Here is a 27,306-nt window from a genome sequence, read left to right as displayed (position 1 = left end):
TGCTATCAGAAGTTAAATATTGGAGGTGGACTTGTTCTTGTTCAAGATGCTGAGATCCAGGATGTGGTATGTGAACAGCTAAAGTAGGGAGAGAAGCACAAGGACTGTAAGGACGAGGTGCTAGATGGAGAAAGGTACATAGTCAGCCAAGCGCCAAATCTTTGGGATGTGGGGATCCTTTCTGAGGAGAGGAAGAAGGTGGTAGTGCAAGAGTGGTCTACAGTATAAAAAATGAGGTCTTCATATGCATGACTAGTGATTTGAAAACTATTGGCCTTGTATCACAGGGGAGTTAGGACACATTCCCCTTGCCTGCCTGTGGTGCCCAAGACTTGAATTAATGCACTGGGGAGACCTGGGGATCAGTACAAAGGTAGAAGCAGTGTGAAGTATTGAAGATGTAAGAGACTTTGCTCTGGAATAAATATTTCTGTGAACTTTAGGAATGGTGGCAAGCTGGGTCAGGAGAGATGAAGCAGAGGTATAATATGGGCATGAGAGGCTCAGTTACAGGAAGAACTTGAATTTGGGTGGTAGTCAACAATGACCTGGATGTGAGGCATGAGGGCTTTGAGTTTCCAAAAGGAACTCTGGTATCAAGTATTTCATTTGTTTTTGATTCTAGCTGACAGACTGCTGGTGAGAAGCTTTAAGCAGCAAATACGATAAATAAAAATGCAAACATTTATAGTTTTCAACATGCCAGACACTGTATTAAACACTTGATCTAGATTATTCCATCTAATCTTTAGAACCACTCAATAATAGAAGTTATATATCATTTAAATTAAAAAAAATGAAGAAATGGATTTTAGAGAGATTATGTGAATAGCTCAGGGTCATAATCCTAATTGGAAAGAAAGAAGTAAAACTGTCACTATTTGTAGATGACATGATACTGTATAGAGAGAACCCTAAAGATTCCATAAAAAACTACTAGAACTGATAAATGAATTCAGTTAAGTAGCAGGATACAAAATAAATTTCATAAATTGGTTGCATTTTTATACATCAATAATGAACCATCAGAAAGAGAAACTAAAAACAATCCATTTACAATTGCATTAAGAAAGTAAAAAACCTAGAAATAAATTTAATGAAGGAGGTAAAATAACTGTAACTTGGAAGATTATAAGACATAGAAGAAAGAAATTGGCCCTGGCCAGTGTGGCTCAGTTGGCTGGAGCATTGTCCTGTAAACTGAAAGGTTGTGGATTCATTTTCCTTGTCAGGGTACTTGCCTAGGTTGCGGGTTCAGTCCTGGTTGTGGCATGTATGAGAGGCAGCAGATCGATGTTTCTTTGTCACATTGATGTTTCTCTCCTTCTCTCTCCTAAAAAATGCTACAAATACCATAAAAAAAGAAGACTATTGGAGAAGATACAAATAAATGGAAGTATGCCATGCTCAGGGATAGGAAGAATTAATATTGTTAAAATGTCCATACTACCCAGAGCAATCTGTAGATCCAACAAAATTTCTATCAAAATACCAATGATGTTTTTTGCAAAACTAGAACAAATAATCCAAAAATGTATGTGGAATCACAGAAGATCTTGAATAGCCACAGCAATATTGAGGAAGAAGAACAAAGTTGGAGGTATCACCCTACCTGATATTAAATTATGCTGCAAAGCCATAGTAATCAAAACAGCATGGTACTGGCATAAAAATAGACACTTAGATAAATGGAACAGAATAGAGAGCCCAGAAACAAACCCATGCCTGTATGGTCAATTAATATATGATAAAGGAAGCAAGAACATATAGTGGGGTAAAGATAGTCTATTCAATAAATTGTGTTGGAAAAATTTGACAGATACATGCAAAAAAATGAAACTAGACCACCAACTTACACCATACACAAGAATAAACTCAAAATGGATTAGAGACTTAAATATAAGACCCCAAACCATAAACTCCTAGAAGAAAACATAAGCAGTAAAATCTTTAACAATTCTCTTAGCTATATTTTTTCTTATATATCTTCTTGGGCAAGAAAAGCAAAAGGAAAAATAAAGAAATGGGGCTACATCAAACTGCAAAGGTTTTGCACAGTAGAGGAAACCATCAACAAAATGAAGAGACAGCCTACTGAATGGGAGAACATATTCGCCAATGATACATCTCATAAAAGGAGTTAATATCCAAAATTTATAAAGAACTCATACAAATCAACATAAAAAAACCAAATAATCCAACTAAAAAGTGGACAGAAGACCTGAATAGATACTTCTCCAAAAAGGACATGCAGGTGGGCAATAGAAATATGAAAAGACACTCAATGTCAGTAATCCTCAGAGAAACATAAATTAAAACCACAATGAGATATCACCTCATACCTGTCAGAATGGCCATCATTAATAAATCAACAAACAACAAGTGCTGGCGAGGATGTGGAGACAGGGGAGCCCTAGTGCACTGTTGGTGGGAATGCAGACTGGTGCAGCCACTGTGCAAAGCACTGTGGTGTAACCTCAAAAAATTAAGAATGGAACTACCTTAGGATCCAGCAATTTCACTTCTGGGTATACATTCAAAGAAACTTAAAACATTATTAGTTCAAAAGAATGTATACACACCTGGGTTCATTGCAGTGTTATTTATAATAGCCAAGACATGGAAGCAACCCACGTGTCCCATCAATAGACAAGTGGATGAAGAAGATATATGGGCTATTATTGGGCCCCCCAAAAGGAAATCTTACCATTTGGTACAGCATGGATGGATCTAGAAGGTATTATGTTAAGGGAAATAAGTCAGAGAAAAACAAATGCTGTATGATTTCACTTAGACATGGAATCTAAAGAACAGAATAAATGAACAAACAAAATAGACACAGACTCATAGTTACAGAGAACAGACTGATGGCTGCCAGAGGGGAGGGGGTTTGGGGGCTGCGTGAAAAAGGTGAAGAGATTAAGACGTACAAATCGGCTGTTACAGAATACTCATGGGGATGTAAAGTACAGCACAGGGAATATCGGGGGGATCACTTGGTACCGTATATGATGGTCTAACCACTGTGCTGTCCACCTGGAAGTAATACCAAATAATATTGAATGTAAACTGTAATTGAAAAATAGAGTTAAAAAATCAGTTAACTGTTGGAGAATGGGATTTGAACACAGGCGGCATGAACTAAAACCCTCTCTCATCACTGTGTTGCCTCAGGATTTGAAGGAAGGAGGCTTGATTACTTCCTAGAATCCAACCTGACCTGTCACTGCTGGAGAATTCAGGCTGTCTTGCTGATTTTACATCAGGGGTCCTGAATGACAAGAGCAGTTTTACAATTTTTGACATTTAATTTATTTTAGGTTTTAATTTTGGCTCTATGATGTCACAAACAGTTTGATACACTTCTATAGAGAGTGGATGATGGTGCACTATAGTTAAAAAAATATTCCACGTGGGGATAATATTCAGTTACTTGGAAGTAGCAGGACAAGCTGAAAATGAATTAATGTGTTAATAGTCTTTGAATGTTAAAGTTTGTTTCATAATATGTTTGAATATACATTTTTAAATTGTAGCCTTTTAAATAGTATATGCATCTGTAACACTGAAATTTTGTGTGTATAACAACTTGAAATTTATTTATTTGAAAGAAACTTATTTAATAAGAATATATGATTCTCTCTTGGTTGATATTTAGACTGTTTTCAGACTTCTAAACTTTTCCTCCTTTAATATTATTCCTCAGGTAAAATACTGTTTAGCACTTGACCCTATTTAACTTAAATTGGTGCCTTGCAGTTGGAATTTACTGACTTCCCTTGTTACTAGGCAATTACTTCTGTGACTGAACTGACATGGAATGTTTTTGACTCAGGAGAAAATAGCCCCCCCACGTCCAGCTTTCTCCTTTTTTTTATATTGCTATAAATACCACCCATGTAGCTTCTGCATTGCAAGGGTCCCCGAAGTAGTTGATTTTATAATTTGTAAAGGTTAAAAGGGACTTGTGAAATTTTACCTAGAGTTTTAACTTTTTCATTTACAATTTCCTAGGTTAGTTTCTCTGCACCCTTGTGTTCATAGATTTTGATTATTTTGAGGCAGCAAATTTAAAAGCTTAGTCTTTTACTCCTCTTTACAAGAAGAGAATTGGGAGAACAATGAAGCCCAGTTTGTGCGTCTCCCTTTGTCAAAAATAATAATAATCACAATAAAATAGCTGACAGGTTGAGCATGCACTTACCACACACCAGGCATCACACTGTTGAATTCTAACAACACAGTGTAATAAATATCATCATCATTATTTCACAAGTGGTGGAGATGGGATTTAAACTTACATAATGTGCCAGAAGGTTCTCTAGCCTAATCTTAAACCAGAATATCAGTTGGAAGTTGGGTGGAAAAATACTGGTGATTTTTTAGCTCTTTTTGTCCACATTAAAAAAAAAAAGAAAAAGAAAAGACATCCCTTCTATATAATATATCCTGTATAATGTGTTCACGAATAGAGTTCTTTTCCATGCTGCAGATGTTAACACAGATACCTAGGAAAGATGATTAAAATCCTGGCCACTTGTCAAGGAGCCTGTCTCTGCTTTGGCAGTGAGTGCGGCTCCACAGGGTACAGTTGCCTCTGCTGAAGACTGGAGAAAGGGTGTGTGTGGGGCCATCACCTCCAAGTGGCGGCGTGGCCTGGCGTGGCCTTGAGCTGCTGCAGCGTTCTTGTCCCGGGTCCCTGGGTTGGCCACGCCTCTGGCTCTTGTGGCAGCTGGGAGAAATAGAGCTTCCTGTGTGAGCTTGGCATTGCCACAGTGACTAAAGGCTTGCTGCAGCCTTGTGTGTGTGTGTGTGTGTGTGTGTGTGTGTGTGTGTGCATACATTTTCTACTTTCTTGCTTGACTGCCAATTATGACCTCTGACTTCAGTGTTGTATATAGTAAAACTTTTAGGCTGAAAGATTCTTAAATATTATCTGCTTCTATCCCCTATCTCCTCATTTATAGATGAAGTTGACTCATAGACATGAAATGAATTATTCAGAGTCATGGGACTAGTGGCTGGGACTAGAAGTCAATCTTGTGACTTCAGTGATTTTTTTTCCCCCACTGTTACCAAGTAACTTGTCCCTCCATATGTCTTGCTCCCAGTCTCTTATTTGCTCTTCATGATCCTGGCTTGCCGCCTGTCTTTCTAATCCCTTGGCTTTATGTCTTACACTGAATGAGGGAACAGTTGTTTGTTGGTGTTAATCCCAGTTTTGGAATTACTGTGTGACCCCTTGTGAAGACACTTTGTGCCTTAATATCAGTATCAGCAGATTAAGTAGGACACCAAAAAGTTTCTTGAGAAAATGTAAATCATGTGAACTGGTGACCTGTTTTATTGTATTATTATTATTATTATTATTATTATTTAATGGAAGACACTTTTAGAAAATTTAATGAAAATCAAAAGTACAGGGAAAAATCAGATGATAAAGGTTTCATGTTGAGTAGGCTGAGCGAGGACTTATGAGAAAATTAAAGAGACTTTAGGCCATCTTGTTATGTAATGTAGTTAATTGGAGAGGGTGTTGTTTTTCCTTCTTTGCATAATAGCTGTTGGACCCAATTCTGCTCTGAAGGTGGTAATGTAGATTAATTTGTAGGTTTTACTTCTGATCCATTTGAATTTGGAAAAACATTTAAAAAAATGTTGTGACATGTGGGTGTAATAAAAAATTAGATGCTTAGGTTTAATCTGACTTTTTAAATATATTAATTTCTTTTCTAATCTGCACCTTAAGATATGTTCATTGATTTGGGGGTAGGGTGGGGGGAGTAAGAGAGAGAGAGTGAGAGAGAGAGATAGAGAGAGAGAGAGAGAGAGAGAGAGAGACACACACACAGACACACACACACTGTTCTGTTGTTTCCCATACATGCACACTGATCTGTTGCTACACACACACACACACACACCTGTTTCTTCCCATACGTGCCCTGACTGGAGATCAAACCAACAACCTAGGTATGTGCCCTGACCAGGGACTGAATCTACAAACTTTTGGTGCATGGGATGACATTCCAACCAACTGAGCCATCTGGCTGGCCAGGGCTATTAACATCTTTGAAACTCAGTTTCCCTAGGTGTAAAATGGGGAATATATACTAAACTTATAAGTGATAGTTATGAAAATTAAGTAAAATACCAGTTGTACAGTGCTTGGCACATAGTAGGTTCTTAATCTGAGTTAGCTTCCTCCGTTCCTAATGATTTAACACTTTCTGTGATGTTTAGATATCTGATATTCATGTTACTGGAGAGTCGGAGGACATGTCTGCGAAAGAGAGATTGCTCCTCTGGACACAGCAGGCGACGGAGGGTTACGCTGGAATACGGTGTGAAAATTTCACTACCTGCTGGAGAGATGGAAAACTATTTAATGCCATCATTCATAAATACAGGTATGGAATTTGTGAGATTTTTTTCCTTAGACAGATAGGAATTTCTTTCTTTTCCAAATTTTAAAATAACCTTTTATTACTATAAAGGCAATACATGTGCAGGCAGAAAGTTAGAAAATACAGCAGGTAAAAGTGAAAACATCACATTCCTACCACAGAGAAATCTTCTCTCTAAGCTTTGTGCACACATGCAGGCCCACAAAGCTATAATATGTCTTTGGATCGTGCCAGTGATCTAGCAGGTAGTAAGCTCTGTTGTGTAGAATCTACAGGTAGGTGACAGAGGTTGTATATATAGAGAATAGATGAGTAGTAAGGTAAGGGTTTAGTTCAGGCTTCGAGCTCATAAATTTCCAAATTATAGTCTCCTAGACTAGTTCCTCTTGTGAGTAGCTGGGTTTAACAGTGGCCAATTTGAGGGTAAAACAGTTTCCTGGAGGATTATTAACAACTAAACCCAAGTTAACACTTACCTAGTACTTACTAAGTTCCAGGCATTGTCCTAAGCAGTTTTACATGTATTATTTCATTTAATCCTCACCATATCTGTAAAGGAATATTGTCACCCCAATTAACAGACAGAAACTGAGACACAGAGTGAATACTTGCTTCAAGTCACACAACCAGCAAGTAGCCAACTTGGGATTCAAACCCAGGCACTCTGGCTCTTGTGTCTTTGCTCTGTTACCTTGTAAGAAGCTAAATTCCAAGAAAATATTTATTGAAAACTCGGTATTTCTTGATCTCAGTTATTTTTCTTAGTCTTTCAAAGATTATATCATGTTGTCGAGGAACTGAATATCTTCCTGAGTAGAGTAAACCTACACAATGATTCATGACTTATTTGATTACAATAAAAATAATAATTATACAGACTAGTTAATATTTTGATAACTTTCTACATGTTAGGTATTCTGTAAGTGCTTTCCATATGTTAGCTCATTCAAATCTCCCAACAGTCCCATAAAGCAGGGACTGTTACTTTCCCACTTCTATAGGGACCTCAAGTTCGCCAAGGCCACACCGCTAATAAGTTACACAGCTATTTTTACCCTGGTCTGCTTGACTTGAAATCCTCTTCTTCGCTTCTCCTCTCTTTTCCCTTTGTTTCTTTCCTTTTACTCTCTTCTTTCTCCCTCTTTTATTTTGGAAATTTTAACATCTATAAAACTGTAACAAATCCCACTCCCAGGAGCCCCTTTGAAACACTATAGCAATCTGCTTCCTTTATGGAATGACATTTTAGTAGAGGTAGGTGTAAATTGTTGTATTAAGAAAAACCAGGATCAACTTGCCTACACTTGCCCAAAATAAAATACCATATTTCCTTGAGTAGCAATGACAGAAGGGTTTAGTGGTTACAGACATTGTGATTATCACACTGCTCTTCCCATGTGACTTAAAACATGAGGCCATCAGAGGCCTGTGTAGCTGGACGCATTCTGCATCTGAGGTGATAAGATCTTCTGGGTGTTTGAATAAAAATATTTGGATTGTTATATTTAAAGGGTTTATGTCATGATGCATCTTTGAGGGTGTGATCTCCACTCTTCTTTGAAGTCCTTTAGGTAGAAGCAAAACACTGAGAAGCTAGCTACTCTAAAATAATTGACTTTTAAAAACAATGATCCCCAGGCATTGTTTCTACAGTGATAGTGAAGGCTTATAAGTACAGATCAGTGTATGCATTTTTTTCCTAAGTACTTAAAAAAGTCGATGTGTATGTCACAGATCCTAAAATTTCCCAGGGGAGTTTAATGTTATAGAGCTTATATTGCTTAAGGGAGATAATTTGGATCTTTTAATGTTATTTATATTGAACTTTCATTTTGGCAGAGTGGTCATTTTAGAAAATTGTTTAGCTTTAACTCTGAACTTTGATTTGTTAGTTTGCTTTGTTTTCCTTTGTTAGAATTCATTACGAAGATACCGAATGTCAGGTCTAACTCTTACAAGAGTTCTTTGTTGCTGAAATTTTGTTAAGTTATCCTTGTGCCTCCTAAAATATTACTGTTCTTTTTTTCTTTTCCATTACAAGGAACTTATGTCTGTAGAACTGTATTTTAATGAAAGCCCTTGGGCCTTTCTTTTTACTTAAAACAATTGAGTACTTTTCTCCTAGCATGTGTAAGAATTAAATGGATGGAGCTGAACTACACGTAGTTTTCACAGTTGTCTTGATATACTGTAAAAACAAAAGAAACAAACTTATAAACCATTGAAAAGTCACTATAAGTAGATATTTGGATATTGGACAATAATATTCACATTTAGAGAGTAGTGTCTTATTTTATAGTTGTTTTTACTTGATAATTATTTCCATAATTTTTGTGATGTATTTGTATTAGGGTTCTGGGGTATATTTTTAGATACAAAGTTTTCTTATTAATGTGAAGTTTATTTGACTTCTGGCACAGGGGTTTTGTTTCTAATCAATTATCAAGTCTAACCACAGGGAAAACTTTGTTGAGAAGGATCTTGAGCGTGAGTGACTGTTTAGCAGGGAGAACCCCGTGACTGCTGCAGTGGACAGAAGGGATACAATGCCCGTTACACAGCTCGTTTGCCTGTCCCAGATAGAATGTGAAAGGTTTCTCTGGAGATTAGAAGGAAAATGAGAATATTTGTCATGTAAAAGTAATTTAGTATTATTTGTAAGAAGTGATTTAATATGATCTCTGTCTGTATAACCTGTTCTAAGGATTTAGAAATATTGATCTGAAATGGGAACAGAATAATAACATCTTTCAGATTTTGTGTTATCAATACTGTCAACTGTTATTAATTAAGTACATTAATTTGGATTTTCTAGCATGTTTTTATTGTTCCCACATAGAATATGACTTTTAGAAGTAGGGAGAAGGTGACTCCTGTAAGTAGTACTTCACTAATAACTTAGTTATTCTAAAATATTCCATAGAAAACTTTTTATTATTCCTTTTTCTTCAAAGAACAATGAAGTGAAATAAAAATAAAGATAAATTCATATAATAAGACTAATTTATAGATACTATACAATAAAAATGACCCATGAAGGTAAAAAGAAAATAACTGTCTCATAGTATCCCAGAAATATATGCAGAATATTGACCATGTATCAGTTTCTGACAAGCTGTTTTTTATATGTGGTAGCTTTTAACATGATCACAGTCCTTGAAATAGATGGCACTCTTTCCATTTTATCAATTTATTAAATTAGCAAATTATTAAGTATTAAGTTGAGGCTCCAAAGGTAACTAACATGCTCAACATCACATACTTTTAAAATAGGGTAGGTGATTGCCTCAGCCAGTGTTGCTCAGTTGGTTGGGTGCCATCACACAAACCAAAATGTTGCCAAGTTCGATTCCAGGTCCGGGCACATGCCTGGGTTGCAGGTTTGGTCCCCAGTCAGGGTGCGTACAGAAGGCAGCCAATTGATGTTTGTTTGTCACATCGATGTTTGTCTACATGTCTTTCTCCCTCCTTCCTCCTCTCTCTCTAAAAAAAAAATATATATATATATATATATACATATATATGTATATATAAATAAAAAATAAATAGTGTAGATGATCGCTTGGATTCTCAAGTCCTCATATACTTGTACTTCTGTGTAACTACTCATGTAACTTCCTGTAGGCAAACTAGATATCAAGAAATGGAACTGTTGACTAGAACTGCTGTGATATTGCAACCTTGAAGATTAATGATATGATATTCAGCAAAGATATATAAAAATTCTTAATGAATTAACGACTGAATGAATAGAATTTTATATAACAGCCAACTAAGATCTTTTTCCCTTGTAAGAAATTAATGAGGGACAACAGTGATTGCTTAAGTTGAATTAGCCATCTATGAAAATAGCGTCAGCAACAGCTCTTAATGTAGTGAGGAAAATTGTAAATAAAGGAGCATGAAAAACACTTAGAGAAAAATCACAAATGAACTGGTCTATAGTTTTAGTATGTCATATTATCCCAAAGAGGATGAAGAGGCTGGATTCTACAGTGGATAATAAGGATGGGAGAGTATTCAATATGATTTAATGGAAGAGATTACAAGAGATAGTTCTGTATGTAGGTTCTATTTAAATAGGTCAGGAACTAGTATAAATAACCCATGGACATGTACAATGAGGTAGGGATTGACTGTGGGAGAGGGGGTGGGCTGGGTGGGGGGGAGCAGGGGAAAAAGTGGGACAACTGTAATAGAAAAACAATAAAATAAAAAATTTAAAAAAATAAGTAATTGATAAATGCATTATTTTGTTCTATTAATTGTCTTAGGAAGTTCTGTCCCTAATTCCTTCTAGGAATGTCTATTTATATTCAGTGTTCAATGGAAAGGGTTCAAATAATAAAAATACCACATATCTGTACTAGTTGCTGCTTGTTTTGTTTGTATAGTTTGAATTTTCTTTAAAGCATATTAAATTTTTTTTTTCACTGAAAACCTCAACTGGTAAGAGATCTTAGGTAAATAAGCCTCACAATTGCCCTTAGCCTTGATTTTCATTCAAAAGAATAGCAAGGAAGACTGGATTTGATAGATGTAGATCAAAAGGATGTCACAAAAGTATTTGATGAGTGAGTAGCTTAAAAGCAAGACAGGATGAAGGGATTCAGGAGTATTCCCTAAACATGAGTAGATTAATGAGTCACCAAGGGTTAAGACAGAGGTGGATGAGTAAAATTCCATAGTAGTCCCCGTTTTTCAGAGGTAGGTGTTACAAGCAGAAGGTTCAACGGATAGTTCTGTGCTCTTACTTTTAAGTGTGTTCTGGCATCACTAAAACTGACGTTTTTCTTTCTGAGAGAAATAAAACGCTGTCTTCCACCTCGAAGTTCAGCTCCTGACTTGCCTTACTTTATCAGTCTCTCCAAGTGGGTATCTACCCTAGAACAGTGATGAAAGCCAAGTTCCAGAACAGCAGTACCCAGCATCTCGGAGTGTGGAAACACGTTTGCCTGAGCAGGCATGAACATGAATGTGCCCACAGGCCAGGAAGGATAGTACAAAGTGTGCAGTAGGACCAGATGAACCTAGGGTGGTGATATGGAAAGATACTGAGTGTGTCAAGACTAAAACGCCTGGGGGTTGGGGGTGTTTTGAAGAGAGATTATTTCTGTTTACTAGTTTCTGCTTGTCTTGTTCTTGTTTTTAATTTATCCCATTCATTTAATTAATTTTCCTTTTAAGGCCCCTGGCATTCTTTTCAAAAGCGTAGTTTTAAATATATTACCCAAGTTAAGACTCCACATTTTTTAAATAGGTTGTATTCAGAAGTGTGCCTTTTAAGTATTTTCTAATTAGGCAGCTAGGGATTTTTCACTTGTCTGAGTGTGTAGTTAGGAAGGTAGCAATTATTTTGTTCATTGTTTGCCTTTTGAATTAGAATTTAATGGGACCATCATATTACATTATTTTAAATGTTTAAAGATGCTATAATTGGGAAGGTTAGACTGTAAGATTGTGGTCAGAATCATCTTGTTTAATAGTTTGTCCTAGAGGCCGGTGATGCAGCCACATGCTTGGATTCAGTCACACCTTACTGGCTAAACTGGATTGGACTGGTTTAATACAGCCAGGAGGCTCTTTAGGGTTTGACATATTCCCCTAGGAAGTTGAATTAGTGTTGACTAGATGATTCTTATCCCTCAGCTCTGGTCTGCCCTCAGGCTGCAGAACCCAGAGGTGTGAGGGTATGCATGTGTGTGCATGTGTGTGCACCCATATGGGTATGAGCTGTGGTTTGTGTGGCCATGGGTTAGGCACAGACACAGAGTTTTATGGGTTATAAATTTTTAAAAGTCACAAGTATGTATTTCAGTTTGTGAGGCAAAATCAAACTGCTTATTCACCTTACCAAATAAACTCAGAACACTTGAATTCTGAGAGCATAACTACCCATTACCACAAATTTAAATCCTTAGAGAGCTCGCCAACAGTGTTTGAGGTGTTTGAGATGCGTCTGCATGGGTACAGGTTTGTGTCCACCTCGGTGGCTGTCTTGGGTGTGTCTGCATATTTTTATATGCAGTTTTGGGGATATAATTTGGCATGTAGAGCAATATCTACTTATTTTACCTTCTTTCTATGTTCCTGGCCCTCTTGCCAAGATTAAGTTACAGAAATCCTCTATAATACTACTAATTCTCTATATTACTAATTGTATGAAACAGTTGCTTATAGGTAATAAGTAAGGCCTAGCCAGAATTCGCATACATAGTTCCCTTTTCTGAGTCAAAAAGCTGAGAAAGTGACCGTACCGTAATAGGGAGATGGCTCTCCTGGCTTCCTCACCATGAAAGCAGCTTCCGCAGGAGTCATTCCTGGCCACAGCCCTACTTTTCCCTGTGCCTGTGATTTAAAAAAAACAAACAACTGACTGAAAACACAATACGTTAATGTAAAACACTCAAATAGTTAAAAGAGTTTGTATTGAAATGTGATTCCCTCCCCACATCCTGATTTCGGAGGTGATTGCTTTTAAGTTTCTTTCATATTCTTCTAGAAATTTTCTATGCATAAACAAATACCTGTTTTTTTTCTTTTTGGGGGAGTCAACTTTATTGAGGTGTAGTTTACACAGGCACCTAATCTTGATCACATATATAATCTTTTATAAACACAAGGAGAGAATAGTATATATGTTATTTTACATTATTCTTTGTTTCCCCTTAATTTATTTTAGACATCTTTCCATATCAGAACATATTTACCTTATCCTTTTAAATGCTGCATAGTATTCTACTATATGAATGTAATTTATTTAATAGAACATTATTGATGGACATTATGTTATTTGCTATTTAAAAATGTTGAATTGGACTTTTATATGTGTCTTTGTGCAGATGTGTGAATGTGTCTGTAGAATAAGGTCCTAGAAGTAGAATTGTTGGGTCAAGGGATTGCATTTAAAATTTTAAGACATATATCTGAACTGTTTGCCAAGAGAGTTGGATTATTATATACCCCCTTCTGTACTGTTTCCTCTCCATGATGCCTTTAAGAAAGAAACGATTCCACACTTCATTTGTTAATTGCCTTTTAGCAATTTTACTTTTCCCTTTAATTTGTCTTCAGCTTTTAAAGAACGTGCCAGAGCTGAAATCGTAGATCTGTGTTACCCTGCGGACGGTGTGCAAGCTGTTAGTCTAAACATGTATGTGTTAAGAGTTTAATGGGGAAAATGGCCAAATAAGTTGGCAAATCTGAATGATCCAATCATTTAAAAAGAAGATAACATCACTATGCCATAGATTTAGGGCGTGTGTCATGAACATCATTGTCCTACCCTCTGTGCTGCCACTGCTCCACTAGGGACAGGACACGTGACTGCGCAGCCCAGGTGAGGTGGGCTTTGAGGAAAGGCTGCCCTTACTCGGCAGCGGACCTATTCTTCCTCCATGTTTCCTGTCAGCATTCTTACCTTTCTCTTACATTGCGATTTCTTCCACTGCAGGAGCAGTGGGCATGTGATCTCTCCATCTACTTTTCTTTGATAGGTCCATCTATTTCATTACAGCACTTTTATTTTGACTCATTCATAGATTCATATTCTAATGTTATTCTGTGATGTGAAGTAGTTTAATTTTTTTCCACCAGAATAAAAAATAAGCCGAGCTGTCTCCTTTTTTGGGTGGTGGTGGGGTGGGGGGAGGGGCTGGGAGAGGTGGTGGTGGGGTGGGGGAGGGGCTGGGAGAGGTGGTGGTGGGGTGGGGGAGGGGCTGGGAGAGGTGGTGGTGGGGTGGGGGAGGGGCTGGGAGAGGTGGTGGTGGGGTGGGGGAGGGGCTGGGAGAGGTGGTGGTGGGGTGGGGGAGGGGCTGGGAGAGGTGGTGGTGGGGTGGGGGAGGGGCTGGGAGAGGTGGTGGTGGGGTGGGGGAGGGGCTGGGAGAGGTGGTGTTTTTTTCCTGTGGTCACTAAGGCTTACTTACAATTTACTTTCATAAATTTACTAAAGTGTAAGCACTGAAGGAGTTACTTCACCATCAAGATCAATACTATTTTCTGTATGAAAGTCTATGAGGCTGTTATAGAATTGGTTGTTTGCAAAGTGAGTCATAGTTTATTAAGTATCTTTTAATTTCTGAGGTTGTGAGATTCCAATCTTGAAGGACTAATAAAGCTTGCTGTAAATTAGTGTTTCTCCTTATTTGCTTTCTCCCTTGTTGTTAGTAAGAGTCAGTTGTAGAACAAAATTGGAAGAATATTTGAAATAAATGCAGGCATCTAGTTTTGAGAAAAGGGAAAATTACCTTCATAGCTCATTGCTTCCTTGGAGTTCTTGGCTGTGTTTCTTTCATTAATATGTGTCCAAATATGAGCATGAAGGAATGTCTTTACCTAGTTATGCAACTCTGTGTGAGTCTCCTGCATGTTCATATTTATTTGCGGGGAGGAGAAGGGAGGACCATGTTATAGGTATTTTTTAAATATTTCTCGGGGGTGGGGTGGGGAGGTGAGATGCTTTCTGCACCAATAAGAACAGTAAGAATATGCTAAGCCCAAACATGATTTAATCCAAACAGTCATCTTCAGGAATTTGTTATGGCAACTGCTCTGCCATCATAGTATAAGTGAGGCCTATTTAATGAATATTTTTATTGTATCATTTATTGAAGAGCAGATGTTAAGTGGCATTCGTGGCTTCATGTATCGCTGTGTGTGAGTTGGTGAATTGTATTCTGGTGTATAGAGGTTGTCCTAAGACTGATCTCTAGGTAAAGGGAGTGAGTTTTTTATTTTATTAAACTTCCACAGAATCCTTTTTAGTTCCTGCAACCTGCTGAGAGCGTGCTCATTTTCTGGGAAAGCCTGACCTCACATAAGCACAGCTATCTGCCTAGTCTGTGCTTGTAACCCAAGCAATGAAGCACAACAGAGAAAGGTAGACTTAAGGGAGATGGTTCTCACTATAACTTCATGGTTACCAGCCTCAAGTGGTTCTGACCAAGCAGTCTTTTTCTATCCATGTTAACTCACCTTTTCTTTCCCTCAGACGACCTTGCCCCTCATTGTTAACCAATTATCTCAATTCCTGGTCTTAGGGAGCATTGAAGTCAGCCAGTACCAAGTCTATATTTTTGCACCCGTCCTAGCCCCCTTTAACAGAAGAGGCCTCCCTCTACCTATGCGAGGCCTGTCCCCCTCCTCCTGTGTTCTGGGTCCCTTCTCAACCTTTGCCCCCCAAACCCTCTTTCTCATAATATTCAACTTTTCTCTGTCAATAGATCTTTCTCATTGGACTTTAAGCTCATCGGTGCTTCTTTGTTCACCTGCCCCCAACCCCATGCTTTTTTCCATCTACTGCCTTACATTACTCTTTTCCTTAAAAGCCAGACTTCTCAGAAGAGTCGTCTGTACACTCTGTTTTTATTTCTTTCCTCCATACTTATTCCTCAACCCGTTGTACTCTGGTTTCCAGCACCATAATCCACCAAAACACTTCTAGGTCCATGAATGGCTTCTGTGTGGCTAAGTCCTATGGACCTTTTCCAGATCTCATTCTTCTTACTTCTCAGTATTTGATTCTCTCAAGCAGTCTCTTCTTCTTGAAATACTCTTTTTCTTTAGCATTATAGCACTGCATTCCCCTGCTTTTTCCTCCTGTTCCTTGGGCTGCTCCTGCTCAGTTCTCACCTCTTTCATATAAGGTCGGAACGGAATTTTCCAAGGTTGTCTGTTCAACTATCTTTCCTCACTGTGTTGACTCTATCTCTGTCTACACTCCTTATTGTTTTAAACAGTAATTCTGTGAATATGACCTTCTAAGTATCTCCTGGAATGTTCACTTCTTTCCACTGCTACCACATTCTTTGCAAGTTACTATGGTTTTCTCCTGGATCCCATGGGGATGTTTTCACCACTTTAAATCTTTAAATTTCTTCTCCTTCTGACCTCAGATTTGATAAATTAATCTCTTATAACCCTTCTAAATGCATTTTAAGTGTTTTCTATAGTTCTTATAAAAATGTTCAAAATCTTTGCAGAAGATTCTTTAAAAAAAAAAAGAAATCCTCACCCAAGGATATGCTTATTGATTTTAGAGAGGAAGCAGGGTAGAGAGAGGAGAGGAGAGATGTGAGAGAGCAACATTGACTGGTTGCTCCCCATCACTTGTGCCCCAACCAGGGATTGAACCCGCAACTTTATGGTATATGGGATGATGCTCCAACCAACTGAGCCACCTGGCCAGGGCAGAAATTCATGGGATTCTGCATCATGTTGGACCCTGGGTGGATACCCAGCCTCATCTCTCACCATGTCCCCCTTGCTACTGGCTGCTCATCCATGCATTGGCCTCCTTGTACTCACGCTCCCTCCAGGTACAAAGCGCTGCATGTCTGTGCCCTCTCTCTGCCTGGGTTCTCTGTGACTGGGTTTTCTCCTGGTTTACTCACATGCTCCCTTTGGAGCTCTGAACTCTCCATATACACAGTGCCTATATTGTAAGGGCCTCGTGCCCGAGCACATGGTGGATGCTTATTAAATATGAAGAAAATAAATGAACTTGCTAGTTTGTTGACAGGGAAGAATAATTTATAATTAGCATACCAAAGTACCAAGTTCTGCCTTCTCTAATTATATTTTCTTTACATTGTTTATATGCTAGGTTTATGTTCTTTATAACCAGTCTATATTGCTTGTTATACTTAGTTTCACAAGTACTTTCACATGAATCCTCTCGAGACCTTGGGCAAATCAATTAGGTTCTTCAAACCTTATGGTGGTAGTAATCCGAATACCCTCTCTCTGCCCCCACACATATTTCCAGATGCTCCCTAGGGGTAACTAAACTTCTCAATGATTCTTGTAGTTCTGGATTTTTTTGTCATTCCTAATTTTAATTTTCTGTAGAAGGGAATTGAGACACAGGTTTCTGGATTAGTGTTCTAAGTTAAACAGGGCAAATTAGGACTAAAGCACAGGACACTTGAATCACATTGTTTAACTTTTTTTTCATGTCAGTATAGCCTTTACTCTCAAATATATAAAAAGTGTCTTAATTTTTTAAAAATTATGGTAAGATACGCAAAACAAAATTTATCATCCTAACCATCTTTAAGTGTACAGTAAAGTGGCACTAAGTGCCTTCACGTTGTTGTGTAGCTATCTCCACCACCCAGCTCCAGAACTCTTCCCATCTTGCAAAACCGAGACAGTATATCCATTAAACATACCTCCCCATTCCCGTCCCCCCGCCCCCCCCGTCCTAGCAACCACCATTCTGCTTTCTATTATCTTTTTTTTTTTAATTGAGAAAGAGAATTGAATTGTTGCCCGCTGTCCTTCCAGATGATCAGATATCTCAAATCACAAAGTTCTAATGCTTTTGATTTAAAAAATATTATTAAAGGGTTTTATTTATTTATTGCTAGAGAGAGGGGAAGGGAGGAAAAGAGAGAGAGAGAGAGAGAGAGAGCGAAACATCAGTGTGTGGTTGCCTTTTGCCCACCCCCAACAGGGGACCTGGCCTGCAGCCCAGGCATGAGCCCCGACTGGAAAGCGAACCAGTGACCCTTTGGTTTGCAGGCCGGCGCCCAGTCAACTGAGCCACAGCAGCCAGAGCTAAATGCTTTTGATTTAAAAAAATGTTACCAAATGCTGTCTTTTCCAGACTTCATCATTTACTCTGTATTCCAGAGTTGGGCTAACATGAAATGTCCCCCTCTCCCAACCCTAAATGTGTCCTTTTCCTCTAGATTTAAATAATAAGAATCAACATTGAAAAAGAGTTAAAATGGTCATTGTCTCTTACTGAGGACATAAGACAGTAGGCATATTTGTGTTTATGTCTGCGTTATTTGTCTTATCTGTTAGTATTGTGGATTTAAAAAAATTAAGGTATAATTGACATATAACATTATCTTAGCTTCAGGTGTACAGCATAATTATTCTGTATTTGTATATATTGTGAAATGACCACTATAATAAATCTAGTTAACATCTATCATTTCACATTGTTACAAAAATATTTTTTCTTGTGAAAAGAACTTGTAAGAGCTCTCAGCAACTTTCAAAATATGTGGTACCATATTATTAACTATAGTCGCATTTCTCTCAGAACAGTATGTAATTCTCATGTTAGCTAATATATTCATAAAATGTTAGAGGACTAGAAAGTTACTTTGACGAGTCTGTACCAAAAACAGTTTTTTCTTTAAAAAAATTTTTGTTTTATTGATTTGAGAGAGAGAGAGAGAGAGAGGGAGGCAAGGAAGGAGGGAAAGAGATAAATGTTAATTTGTGTTCCACTTATTTATACATTCATTGGTTGATTCTTATATGTGGCTCAAACCGCTGCTTTGGCACATCAGGACAAAGCTCTAACCAACTAAGCTAGCTGGCCAGGGCAAAAAAAAAAAAAAAATTCTTATGCAATTCTAATGTTTTGCAAGTTTGGTTATCTGTCATGTATCCACGTGCATACACATATGTGGATGCATGTGTATAGCAGTATATATATGTGTGTGTATGCATGTACTTGGATATTTAATAACATGTATCTGTTTTGTATATGGAGAATACTTTTTAAAGATGTATATTGTATGAAAGATAAGCATTACTTTTATCCAAAATTATTTTGTATTATGTAAATAGCCATTTTTTGGTACCTTTTTGTCCTATATTTTTGGAACAAATTAAGGACACTAAGAATGCCCATAGGTGGTTTGTTCTTTTTGGTCTAATTTGAAACTTTAGCTTATGGCCTGTTTTGGTTTTATACTACTAATTTAAAATTTATTATTTTCTTACATTTTCATTTTTTGAAAGCTCTTTTAAATAATTTACAGAAAAGGTGGCATATAAATATATGTTTTTAAAAAATTGCAGTCCATGATGATTGAGTCATTCAGAAAAGATTGCATTATCATAGAATAATAATACAAGTAAGAGTTAGAATGACCTCTTTTTCATAGGACTATTATATGTTATTTTAGATTGCAAAGGATTATATTATATGATTTTGAAAGATTTCCAGAAATTAAAGGAATTAAAATAATTAATTCTCATCTATTTAAACCGTAATACAGGAACATCGTTCCTGACTTCTACATGCTAGCAGTATCGTGTAATCCTTGATTAGTCAAACCTGAGATGGGAATGAAATTTCTTGTTAATGTTACGCAAAAAGGAGATATCACCGTGAAATGAAACCCATCCCCTCTATGTGGAAAATAGCTGAAGTTTTTAAAGATTATATTATCCCAGTGAGACAATGTAGAGAGAAGGAAGGTAGACAGGTCACAACAAGTGCCACTTCTGGAGGCTCCAGACAAACAGAGGCAAAGCAGCATGAAGACTGAAAATGGCCAAGCCGTTAGGAGATGACTGGGAAGGGACAGGATTTTGAAAACTTTCAGGTTCTTACTTTTTTCATAGTGATTTTAAAATTGTATCCCTTTTCATTTTTTGCTTAATTTTGTCTACTGCAATTTTTTAATGGCAGAAAACTGTTTTGGTTTTTGTTCCATTAAAGTGTTAACTATCATGATAAAGAGGCGACTTATCCAAACCTCATGTATTATAGCTGCTTTTGTGCTGAAATGACTGTGCCATTCAGAAGGAAGTTTTATGTTTTATTCTCTTACTGAAAAACTTGATTCTTCAATGACTTTATTCATTCCGTCTGGGATTACTCAGTGTTCCCTTTCTTTGCTAATGGCAGGGTTCACATAACAACATGCTCCTTCTTGTTGGGAGATTTGGCAAACTCAGAGAGGCTGGTTTTTATTTCTTCAAAATGTGTGAACTTTATGGGAGCAAAACAATTTTTTGAACTTTAGATATTTGTTTTTGTCTAGACTGTTGTACATACCTGTTTAGTAATTTTGAAGTTGGCAGATTCTTCAAAATGGGTCTATGTGGAAAAAAAAATGCTTTTATGTGAATAAAAATTGTTATTTCTGGGGGGGGGGGTGCCACTTAACTATTCCATTGTTGTCGATGGAGTTATTGTTTCTATAGTAAATGTGAGCTCACTTTTCAGAGATAAAATTGGTGACATGTGAAAAACATGAAAGAATTTCCTAATTACTGGGAAATAAGTAGGTGGGTGATGGTAGCTACAATTGAAGGTAGCAGTCACTTCAAAGAGCTGTAAAATTGGAACTAGATTTTTCTGGAAGTCTGCATTCTCATCACATAAAAATAGGAGTACAAATTGCTGTTTACCTTCCTAAGATTAATTATATGTTTTCAAAGAGTTTCTCATGTAGACAGCCCTCCAAGTAGTATGCAAAATAGTGTGCATTTCATTTGTTTCACATTACCCCGGAGCCCTCCCACTCTGCGGGTAAGCTAGGATGTTCGTGGATGTACAGAGCCTTCACTTAGGAGCTGTTAAATAGGTTCTAACTCAGTGACTTTGGGACCGAGTGCCACTCTTTTTGAAGGCTTTACTGTTTCCATGTTTGTTTCTGCATTCTTTTAATGCTTTATTTTTGAGATGAAAGTTTCCTGATTGGCGTCTGACCTTGAGTCAAGTTTCCAGCTGCCCTATTTTGCCTCCTAACTTAAGAAGTATTTTAGAAGTCTTTTCTAGTCTCATATAGATAAGAGCTAGGTATCCTTGTGGTTTAGAGTATCATGTAAGTCTCACAAATTAGAAAGAGATGAAGGTGGAGGTGAGAGAGTGTGCATTTGTGTGTGTGTGTGGACATGCATGTTTGTGAAGATACAAACTAGTGCTTATTTAGTTATTTATGATTCAAATTGCTAACTAACCCACCTATTTACCAACTTATCTGTAGGTATTTGTTGAATGTCTATTAAGTATATGCCACTCTTTATCTTAGCAGAAGGGTAATATACACTTGTATATTAATATGTGCTTCTTGCTGTCTTGGTGTTGACCAGTTGGGAGAAACAAAGATGTGCATGTACACTAAACAGTGAATTAATAGGGCAAGGAAATATATGATTATTCTAAGTGCCAAATTGACTGGCCCAGGGCCAGGAGAATAAGGATTTCAGGGAACAGAGAGAGCAAACTGAAAGCTGGGAAGATGAGTGAAGGCTCTACAGAGGAGGTGGGACTTGATCTCTGCTTGCAAGGATGAATAGGATTGTAGGAGACAGCAGTGACAGGGCAGGGCATCCTGGATGGGGGATGCCATGGGCATGGCATTGAACTGAGTATGAGCTTTTGTGTTTGGGGAGAAACATTGAGAGGATGCTGGTTGGATTGAAAGGATGCTGTTCAGTAGTGAAAATTACATGAGTTGAATGGGACCAATGTTCATATAGATTCTGATTATGAGGGATTTGTAAACCTTGCTGAAAGTTATACATTTTCAAATTTTCCTATTTTTCTCATCACACTTTCCTTTGCCACACAAAGTTTCTGAGAGAAGTAAGCAATGTATGATGAAAATATCCCTAACCACAGGCTTAGTATTAATATTTGCAGAAGTTGCTATATAAATAGATATACATGTAAATATAATGTTGAATTGGCACATGAGAAACCTAATTAACACAGTTTTTTTTTCCTAGGCCGGACCTGATAGACATGAATACTGTTGCTGTTCAAAGCAACCTTGCAAATTTAGAGCACGCTTTTTATGTGGCAGAAAAAATTGGTGTTATCAGACTTCTGGACCCGGAAGGTGAGTTGTTGTCTTGACTAAGTGTAGACTGGCCTGAATGTTTGGTCGGGAGTAATCTCTCAATATTTTGAAATAATTTATGTTGCTGCTTTTAGATGTTGATGTTTCCTCTCCTGATGAAAAGTCAGTAATAACATATGTGTCATCTCTCTATGATGCCTTTCCCAAAGTCCCTGAAGGTGGTGAAGGCATCGGTGCAAATGTGAGTATTGACTTTTCCATACTAGAAGCTTCTAATTCAGCAATGCTCAGTTAACTGAATTCTTTGATAGTGCTTTTCTGTCATTCTTAAATATCAAATATTTTTAAATAGTTTGAGTTAATATGCTGTTTATTAAACTGATCTTGCATATATTTTAATGGTACCATTCCACCATTAAAATTATAAAATATAACAAAAATTGTGTTCTATATCATAAAGTAGGCTATTCAGAATTACTTGTCATTTTATAAATAATATCTATAAACCACTGAAATTTGGCGATTTTCATTTTTGACTTGCTGCTATTTTATAACTGTTCTATTTGATATATCTGTATAGAATATCTCATATTTGAAGTTGCTTTCAAGTTATTAACTCATATGAGTCCATGGAGAGCAGTTGGCTTGGTGTTATTTTTCTGACTTAGCAGTGAGACCCAGAGGGAGGTTATTAATTTCGCCAAATTGACAGAGCTACTTTGCAAGCAGGGCAAGGTCTGACACATCACTCTGGACTCTTTATTAGTCTATAGTTTGCCAAGGTTTGTGTAATTCAGTTCAATCAAGCATTTTTAGTGGTCATGCTAACAGGTGCCTATGCATATCTGGAAAAGACAGGAAACACCATACATGTTATGCATTTGGGGGTGAGCATCCCTCACCCTGGGCTTCTCCCCTCCTTGATGCAGGTTCCATTTTTAAAAATTTACTTTGAAGATGTAGGAACTCATCTTGGTGAGCTCTCTTTTCTGGTCTTTTACTTTACCGCTGTATGCTGTTGTTTTCAGACTTATTTCCATTTTCTTCCTCTTGTTCTTTCTCTCAAGGTCTTATCTACTCCTTTGATCCCTGAGTAGCTTGCTCCTGTTCATCCTCTCCAATCCAGTGCTCTAACAACTCAGCGTTGAGTGCTGCTGGAGAATGTTTCTTGTGGCCATTCCTTGCTCTGTTGTCTTACTGCCTTCACCCCATTCCTGACTCTGATCCCTTTACACTAGATGCAGGATGATAGCTTTCTTACGGTTTTCCATCTCCCATTATTTTTCTTTTCCTGTAAACCATGAACACTGTTTCCAGATTAGCTTGGAAACTTTCAATGGGTTCATGTGGCTTGCAAGATTAAATCCAGTCTAGATATTCTGACATTCAAAATTCTGCATATATTAACTCAGCTTGCCTTCATTTTCAGCTATGACATCTCAACAAGAATTGCTTGCTGGTAGCCAAGGCATCTCTATTTCAGGGTCCTGAGTCACTAGGGAGCCCTTTTCTTTTACACAGGCTTCTCTGCCCCCCACCAACAATTATTTACTGGAAGTTTCAGCACTGCTCAGGGACTACCTCTCCCAAGAAGACTTTAGTGACCATTTTAAGCACACTTATGCTTATCTGATTCTTATCTCAACTACTAGCATATACTACCTGTTTCAGTTATTTCAACACTTAATTAAATGCTGCTTTTCATTTTGCTCAGCAGTTTATATTTTGAATCTCTCTTGCATCACTATCTAGACAGTAACTCTTTCATACGAGGCATTAATTACGTCTTAAAGCATTATATTTTTATTACAACACTTAGCACAATGCTTTGAACATAACGAGCACCCATCAAATACTTAATTGAATATAGCAGTCCGCAACCTTACAGTTTCCTCCATTTTTAAAAAGTTTGTTAAGTGAGTACTTGAGTGATCTCATCCTATACATTCTCTGTAGTTTTCATTCCTATCCAGTTTCTTATGTAATATATAGCTCTTTTGAGTTTTATTCATACCATGGACTTAGATCTAGAAAGGCTGGCAGAGTGGCAACTAACCTGGCCTATGCAAGCTATCATTCACCCTTCTTGAGTTTCTGGCAGGTTGATTGCGGAAGTTTTTTCTTCTGTGTTTGGATGCTGCCTCAGAACCCTTCTCAACACAGTGCTGCAGGCAGCCACCATCTCTGGACCAGAATTGGTACTCATTAAGCTAGCGGTAGGCTCAAATGTTGATAGCATGCATTTAAAGCTGTTTATGTGGAAAGAACTGGAAAACATTTAGCTGGTTCTGTCAGGCTTCAAGACGTAAATTTACAGGATGACCTCTGACTAAATTGTGTTCGATATGAATGTTATTATCTACAGACAGGGGCCTTTTCTGTCATTTCATTGTTGTAGGATGTTGAAGTCAAATGGATTGAATACCAGAATATGGTGAACTACCTCATCCAGTGGATTCGGCACCACGTGACCACCATGTCTGAAAGAACGTTTCCTAATAATCCTATAGAACTAAAGGTCAGTGGCACTCAGGAGCGAGGTAGGATTGACTTGATTATTAAACTGCTAAGTAATACGGTAATAATTCTGTTATTTTAGAAGTTCAAGAAAAAATTGCCCTTGGCAAGCCACTAATAAGTAGGCATTTAAAAAAAAAGTCCTCATCTCCCTATTATGCAAAAGAAATAGAGGTAACCATTCGTAATTAAAACATAATAGCAATGATATTGTAAAGAAATTTATGGTCCCTTAGCTTTGAATTGAGAGTTTTAAGGTTTAAGAGAGTCTCTGGAAGTGACCTTGTTGAATGGTTTTGGTGTGTGGGAAATGCTTGGTGCCCACTGGATGACTGGGGTGGGAGGGGCCCTGGGAAGCTTCCACAAAGGTGAGAGTGGCTGGGACTGTGCCTGTGGTGTTGAACCCTGATCAAAACTGCTCCAGAGCCTTCTTCTGTATAGCAAGAGGTACATGCTATCTTTCACTACGAAGTTGAAAATACATACCTGACTCCCAGTATAAGTGAATTTCTGGTTTAGTAAAACATTTGTTTCTAGCTAAAAAAAAAGAGGTCTAACTCTTCAAGGCAAAAACAATATTTAATTATAAAAGACATTATACATATAGACACTTAATTGAAGTATATATTTTCTCATTTTGTATATTAGGATTTATAGTTGCAAAATAGTCTGCTTTATTTCAAGAAACTAATAGTGTGAATATTAACAACAAAGTTTAATTCATTGAATTATAAAATTTGTTTTCATGATCAAACCAGAGTCACAAAAACTAATAACCCAGGGTGGACCCTGTTGAAGTTATCCACTGTGTTCATACATCTGTACAGAACACGTGAAGCAGCTCCTAATTCACATTGCCACAGGGAGTTTGTCCTTGGCACAAAGTTACTTGATAGGGTGCTTTTTAAATGCTCTGAATTTGTTTGTGTGAAGTTGCCCTGTGTGGACGTAAACCGTTCAAGGGCAGAAAGATTTCCCCTCCTATCATATCTACCCCAAACAGCCTTTAGCATATAATGGTGTTCTGTGCTTATTTGCTGATGGATGTCTTGAAACATTGCATTTTAAATTCAAAACAATTTTCAGATTTCAAGTTCAAATAATTTCCAAATGGATTCCTATTGTCCAGACACTTGGGTAAATTTGTACTGGCTTTTGACTAATGCAGATTCTTAACATTTTAGGAAACACTTGAGTGATTACCCAGATTGCTTGCTGGTGCCGAAGTTAGGATGTAAATAAAAAAGAAAATATATGTGTGGAAAATTCCAGTAATTTGATTAGCCAGCAAAACATTGCATGGAGTCCTTCAGAAATATGTCTGCCTGAAGATTTAAAGGCACTTAAAAGAAAATCAAATAAACACATGAAATAATCAGTATATACTTTTTACATGTGGAGATGTTTTAGCTACATAATTTTTTATGAAAGTCTTTTTTAGTAAATATAATAAATTATACATAAGAGATTTCAAGTTAGTATCTGCAAACTAGATAATAATTTAATTATATGGTTGAAACATCTATAATAAACCAGTAACCAATAACATTTATCTTTGTTTACTAAGAGATCTGTTTAACTTGGCCAGTGGAACAGTGAAACCAAATTTTAGCTCCATCTATCTGATAAAAATTCTATTTTCAAGGATAGATCCACAGTATAGGCAAGACAGATTTATTTTTTCCTTTATGGGAATTGCATCAGATTTTTTTTCCAAATGCTAATTTGCCACAGTTGGAAAGTACGCCTTTTAAAGGATGTGTTTTCTTCTTTGTGTGATGAGAGGCTTTTAGTAGAGCCATAGTAAACACTACCATGGTTCATTATTATCCATATGCCTGTGTAGCACACATTGAATCACAGCTCACATCAATAGTTACACCCTCATCAAGTCTATATAACCTGGTCGCCAACTAGCTGGCGATGGATATAGTCCTTGTGTGTCAATTTTATAAAGGGTTTCCACTGAATGCATATGACAATCAGTGACATTTGAAGTGGTAACGTAATGCAGTAATGAAAACAGGTCTTTTAAGTTAGAGCCTTTATTTATTTTTCCCTTTCATTTTAGGCACTTTACAATCAGTATTTACAGTTTAAAGAAACAGAAATTCCACCAAAGGAGACAGAAAAATCAAAAATCAAACGCCTATATAAATTATTAGAGGTAAGCAGAAATTTCCTTTGTGTTGTCAAGTATAATCATTATTCATTTATTTACTTAATTTTACATATTTACTTTGCATTAACATTTGTTTTGGTTTTCTCAAGATCTGGATAGAATTTGGACGCATCAAGCTCCTTCAAGGTTATCATCCAAATGACATAGAAAAAGAGTGGGGGAAACTCATTATTGCCATGCTCGAGAGGGAGAAGGCACTTCGTCCAGAAGTGGAAAGGTAAGCTGGAGTTACTGGTGCCATGGAAACTGGGGAGGGAGGGTGTCTTTGTTCCCATGGAAAGAACTTCTGTTTTGGATCCAGGATGACCTAGAACCAGCATTCAACTTTTCCATTTCCTTGGCTGTGTGACCTTGGATAAATCACTCAGTCTTTCTGATGCTTCATTTTCTTACCTAGAAACTCTTCTAACAGGTTTGAAATATTAAATCAGTGAAGTAATGTTCAAAAAGGACCTGGTAGGCTGTGCTGGTGTGTGGAGTCTTATCTAATAAGGTGGTTATAGCTTTAAAGCCTATCAGAATTACCCATGAGAATTTCTCAAACTGGCTTTTAAATTGCCAAGGCCTGGATCTGGAAGCTTACAGGTCAATAATTAACTTATTTTGTTTTTTATGTTTTTGGCTATGACCCTCTCTC

At 37.3% G+C, this 27,306-nt stretch overlaps 1 protein-coding gene across 8 annotated transcripts in view; it reads left to right on the top strand.

Moving 5' to 3' along the window:
• The window catches only part of DST (dystonin), a 435,492-nt gene that overhangs the window by 239,031 nt on the left and 169,155 nt on the right, over positions 1-27,306 (top strand). For all 8 annotated transcript variants that reach the window (XM_090282621.1, XM_090282619.1, XM_090282618.1 and 5 more), the window contains 6 exons: positions 6,244-6,410; positions 21,897-22,009; positions 22,105-22,211; positions 24,369-24,488; positions 26,559-26,654; positions 26,759-26,886. In XM_090282621.1, the coding sequence (XP_090138747.1) occupies positions 6,244-6,410; positions 21,897-22,009; positions 22,105-22,211; positions 24,369-24,488; positions 26,559-26,654; positions 26,759-26,886 (731 nt within the window). The remainder of the gene's footprint in view (positions 1-6,243; positions 6,411-21,896; positions 22,010-22,104; positions 22,212-24,368; positions 24,489-26,558; positions 26,655-26,758; positions 26,887-27,306) is intronic.

The sequence above is a fragment of the Furipterus horrens genome, unplaced genomic scaffold (genome assembly GCF_987537825.1).
Source record: "Furipterus horrens unplaced genomic scaffold, mFurHor1.1.pri manual_scaffold_6, whole genome shotgun sequence".
Classification (NCBI taxonomy): domain Eukaryota; kingdom Metazoa; phylum Chordata; class Mammalia; order Chiroptera; family Furipteridae; genus Furipterus; species Furipterus horrens.
This window is presented reverse-complemented; position numbering and strand designations above follow the sequence as displayed.